Source organism: Lolium perenne, chromosome 7 (genome assembly GCF_019359855.2).
Source record: "Lolium perenne isolate Kyuss_39 chromosome 7, Kyuss_2.0, whole genome shotgun sequence".
Taxonomy (NCBI): Eukaryota; Viridiplantae; Streptophyta; class Magnoliopsida; order Poales; family Poaceae; genus Lolium; species Lolium perenne.
Genome location: NC_067250.2, coordinates 150,440,568 through 150,445,850, shown reverse-complemented (window position 1 = coordinate 150,445,850; position 5,283 = coordinate 150,440,568). Strand labels below are relative to the sequence as shown.

The window sequence follows — 5,283 nt, the reverse complement described above, 5'->3', positions numbered from 1 at the left end:
GGAGTAGTCATATGTGAAGAGTGACCCGGGCTTAGAGAAAGCCAAACCGGCCACCCCGGCCTCCTTCTCCTCATCTTCCTCTTCATCATCGGACAAGTACTCGGCCCCAACAAAGGCTCTTCCCTTGTTCTTCTTGTATCGATCATTGATTGGGTTTGGCTTCAATCTTGGCTTGACCCCTTTGATGAATCTTGGCTTGTCCACCCTTTTCTCATAAGGGCACTCATTTGCAAAGTGGCTATCTTCATCACAATTGTAGCAAGTTCTCTTCTTCTTCTTGTCATTGAGGAGCATAGGGAACTTAGCCTTGTACTTCTTGGCAAAGAAAGCAAAGTCGGTAGCCATGTCACTAGTTGAAGTCATCTCTTCCTCGTCTTCAATCTCATAGTCTTCCTTGCTTTCATGATCGGCCCTAGCTTTGAGAGCAAGGTTGCGTGGCGCTTCATGGTTGTGTGAGGCTTCATCAACACGGTTCATTGCCATGAGCCTCTTTCCCGCTTTGGCCATGTTTTCATTGGCGGCCACATAGGAGACTAGATCATCGGAGTTGAGGTCGGCACTCTTGGTCATGATTTGCAAGTTGAGTGCAAGGTTGGTGTCTTCTTGTTTGACGGCAATCATAGCAATGACCTTGGACTTTATGAATGCTTCATTCATCTCGAAGCCGTCATTGTACTTCTCAACACCGAGTCCCTTCACCCTTACTCTAAGAGCACCGAGTCTTGCATAAGCATCGGCCACGGACTCTCCTTCTCGAATCATGAATTGATGAGCCTCTTGCTTTGCGGTCTCATAAAGAGCGGATTGGATCAGATCGGTTCCCTCTTGGAGTACTATGATTCGATCCCACAACTCTTTAGCGGACTCTATGTCATTGACTTGATCAAGGAGCTTGCGGTTGATGCCACTCCTAATCTTATCACGGGCGGAGGCATTGAGTTGACGGTTGTAGAATTCGGTGGAGGTCAACCGAATGGGATCTTGTGGCTCCCGGTATCCATGAACAATGATCTCCCACAACTCCACGCTGCAGCTGCGAATATGAGATTCCATAGAGGATTTCCAAAAAGGAAAGTGAGTTCCATCAAAATGGGGAACATTCCCACTATGGTTTATATGAGGCATGGGTGAAGTGTTTTTGGGATAGTCATGGTTGACTTCGCGATAGCTCTCTAGTGAGGCCGAAGCCGTACTAGAAGGCCCACTAGTCAAGTTCTTAAGCATGGTAGACATCTCTGCCATTTGGCTTTGTAGCTCATCCTCCTTTTTCTTCTTCTCGGCATCATATGCCAAGAATCTAGATTTCATCTCTTTAACCGAAAGGTTAGAGTTTTCATCTAGACCCTCGAATAGTTTTTCCATCTCACTCTTAAGGCGGTGAAGCCCTTAATAAGAGTCCAGGCTCTGATACCAATTGAAAGTATAGAGATGGTAAACCTAGAGGGGGGTGAATAGGTTTCTACAAATTTTAATTCTTTCTTTGCAATATTAGGCTTTGCGGAATATAAAGATGAGCCTAATGCAAACTAGGTGAAGCAACCTATATGAAGATACAACTATCTCGAGCACGAAGGCTCTCTCAGGCAGTTTAAATCACAAGTAAGGAGTTCGGTTAGAGATAACCGATAGCACGCGGAGACGAGGATGTATTCCCGTGTTCCCTTGCTTTGCAACAAGGTACGTCACGTTTGGAGGGGTGGAGGTCCCACGAAGGATTCCCCACGCCACGAAGGCTCACCCTATTCTCCGGAGCCTATCCCACGAAGGAATAGCTCACTCACTTGTGGTAGACTTTGAGGTAGCCTCCAAACCTTCACAATCTTGCCCGGAGCAAATCCACAGCCCGGATGCTTCCGGACTCCTCTTGCCCACCTAGGGTTTCCAAGGAACCCTAGGAAGCAAGCTTCTCGATGAATACAAGGGGAATGAGATTTGGCTTGGTAGAACAGTAGATCGGGTTCTCCTCTAGTGATTCCCCGGAGGGATTTGAGTTTGGGTGGAGGAGGAGGGAGATCGGAGGCTTTTGGTGTTTCTAATAATGGAGTAAGAGAGAGAGAGAGAGCTCAAGAACAGCTTGTAGTATGTTGCCTAACCCTTCCAAGGTAGGAGAAGGGGTATTTATAGTGTTCTTCAAAATCTGGCCGTTGTGACTTGCCACCTCAGCATTTTCCTCGACAAACCCGGTTGACCGGACCACAGACCGGAGAGCCCGGTCGTGAGGCCGGTCAGACCGGATCAGTGACCGGACCTCCTTTGCGTCGTCCTGGCGCTCCTCCGGTTGGTGGCCGGTTGGCGCCCGGTTTGCGCCCGGTCGACCGGACGGAGCACCGGACCCGCCGGTCGGTAGCCCGGTTGACCGGGCGGCAACCGGATCTGCTGGCTCCTCGTTTGGAGCCCGGTTGCCGCCCGGTTGATCGGCCAGCACGCCGGACTGGCAGGTTGCTGGCCCGGTTGGACCGGGCTGTAGACCGGATTTCTCCTGTAACCCCTTTTTGATTGTTGTTAAAATGGGGGGTCTCCTTTAGCCTTCTTGTTCCTTTGATACACCATTTACGCCTCATTGCCTAATACCTGAGATTATCCTTATAAACATATTAGGCCAAATACTTTAGCACGGTGTCATCGTTACCAAAATAATGGATAAGGGTAAAATACCCTTACACGAGGCCCCGCTCGCCTTCACTCATGCATCGAAGCTCCGATCGCCGGACCGCATTAGTCAGCGACGGCGGTGGACGGCTTGCAGCAGCACTGGAGGCCATTTGTAGCGGAGCTCGTGGCCGCTTGTAGCAGAGCTGGCCCAAGTTTGTAGCAAGCATCAGCCAGAGATTGTAGCAGAGCCGGACGGAGTTGTAGCAGAGGCGGCGGTCGATTGTAGCAGAGGGGGCGGGTGCTTGTAGCAGACGACACCGCTGTTTGTAGCAGCGGGGCCATGGTGGAGAGCCGGCCGGCGATTGTAGCAGAGTCGGCTGACAATTGTAGCAGAGGGGTCGGGTCCTTGTAGCAGACGGGGCGACCTTTTGTAGCAGACGGCGGCGATGGCGAGAGGTGGCGGCGGCGCTGTCCTGCTGGTAGCAACGCGACGTCGGAGTAGGAGGGGACAAACGAGGGTTTGGGTAGCAGCCGCCAATGGATCCGCAGTAGCGCCGGCTATAAAGTGTCGCCGCCCACGGCTAGGCTGTTGGTCTGCATCGTCATCGTCGCATCGTCAGTTCCGCCGTGCGCTCGCGATTTGGGGAAAACGAGATACAAATGTGAGATGGGAGGCAGCGAGCGACGGGGACGATGGGAGGCGGGGTGGTTTCGTTGACTAGAGGATAAGGAGGTCGGGGTGGGCACACGTCACGTACTCACACGGGACGCGTGTCAGACGCAGGACCAGCAGGACGGGATCGAAGTTATCCCCCGGGAGAAGATAAGCGTTTTCCAAAAAAGAAACGAGCATGTAGCTGGGCTGATACGTGCAGCCAGACTTGGCGCATTGACCATTGTACCTACGTGAGTTGAATTAAAAGCTTCACGTATAGGTAAGTTCCTCTCTTATTTCTTTCATATTTATTTTCTTTTATTCATTGTGGTATCTTTTCCTTCCTGACTAGAAAATATATAGGGCTTTTAACATCGAATTGTTTTCTGAAAGATCCAAAAAAATTCTATAAAATCAAAATAAGTATATAGGGCTAGGGGAACTTGTTCTAACCCAATTGAAATTTTATAAATACATTTCCTTTGCAAACCTTTGGGAAAGTCATTTCATATCCTCTCTCGAAGAATTCCAAAAGTTTTAAGAACATCAAATAATTCCAAATGTAATCAGACAAAATCTAATTGGACTAAATATAAAAGTTCCTCACCCTTTGTTCATTAGTTTAACAAGGTTTAGAAGAAAATTCAATTAGCTCTCAAAAAGTTTTAATTTCTTTGAAAAATTAGCACACATCAAAGCACTCATTAAATAAAATATTTATTTTATTTAACATTCCAAAATGGTAAAGTTTGGGATGTTACAAATCTACCCCCCTTAAAAGAATCTCGCCCTCGGGATTTGAAGTGGATAGAAAGAAAGAACACTCATCTCTCACTTGTTTTCCTTATTACATGAACCTCTCAAGAAAAATAGGTAGAAAAGAAGTTTGCTTCATTTCTCGGTGTCGACTTGATCTTTGTATGGGCACTGTTTCGCATAGTGACCAACTTCTTTGCACTTATAGCAAGTGATTCCTGGGGCAAAAGGGTGCTCCTCCTTTGGTCCTTTGTGCCCCTCCACAACTTCCTTGTGCTTATGTGGTGAACCAGTCTTTGCAATCTTTGTAAGGTCCCTTGTACGGGATTCATGGGTATTGAACTTCCTCTTGCGACCGTCAATTTCCTTTTCTTTTCCCTCCAGGTTAATTGCCTTGTTGATCAGTGCCTGGCACGTCTTAAAGTCACCGGAGGTCAACTGGAAAGAGAGGTCATCATTCAAACCATCAAGGAACCTCTCTTGCCTACTCTCATCATCGGTCACATCATCAGGAGAGTAGCGAGCAAGCTTGTTGAAGATATCCAGGTATTCTGCAACGGTGTGCGACCCTTGACGTAGCGCGCGAAACTCCTTCTTCTTCAATGCCATAAGCCCAGTTGGCACGTGATAGATACAAAAGGCTTTCTTGAAGTCATCCCAAGTGACATTGTTGATGTCGATGATAGAGAGTTTGTAGTTGTCCCACCAAGCTGCAGTTGGCCCCTCCAGCTGGTGAGTTGCATAGAGAACCTTCTCTGGCTCTGAGCATTGCACAGTGTTGAGCTTATTGGGGATAGTGTGAAGCCAATCATCGGCATCAATGGGCTCGGCGGAGCTTGAGAAGGTGGGAGGCTTGAGTCGCAAGAACAGTGTCAAGCGATCGGTGGGAGGTGGGGGAGGTGGGGGATTGGTGTTGTTATTGTTGTTCTGGTTCAGATGCTGAGTGAGAAGCTGCATCAATTGTGCTTGACCTTGGAGGAGTTGATCCATGGCCGGAGACACTTCATTGTTGCGAACCATCTATTAGGTATGAGAATAATATAAGGCGAGACATCTATAAAATCAAAATAAGTATATAGGGCTAGGGGAACTTGTTCTAACCCAACTGAAATTTTATAAATACATTTCCTTTGCAAACCTTTGGGAAAGTCATTTCATATCCTCTCTCGAAGAATTCCAAAAGTTTTAAGAACATCAAATAATTCCAAATGTAATCAAATAAATCTAATTGGACTAAATATAAAAGTTCCTCACCCTTTGTTCATTAATTTAAACAAGGT

General features: G+C 47.5%; 1 protein-coding gene across 1 annotated transcript; it reads right to left on the bottom strand.

Moving 5' to 3' along the window:
• Positions 1-4,138: 4,138 nt before the first annotated feature.
• LOC139833734 (uncharacterized) lies at positions 4,139-4,993 on the bottom strand. The gene has a single exon (XM_071824082.1). It carries the CDS (start codon positions 4,991-4,993, stop codon positions 4,139-4,141), a length of 855 nt encoding a protein of 284 aa, XP_071680183.1.
• Positions 4,994-5,283: the final 290 nt, after the last annotated feature.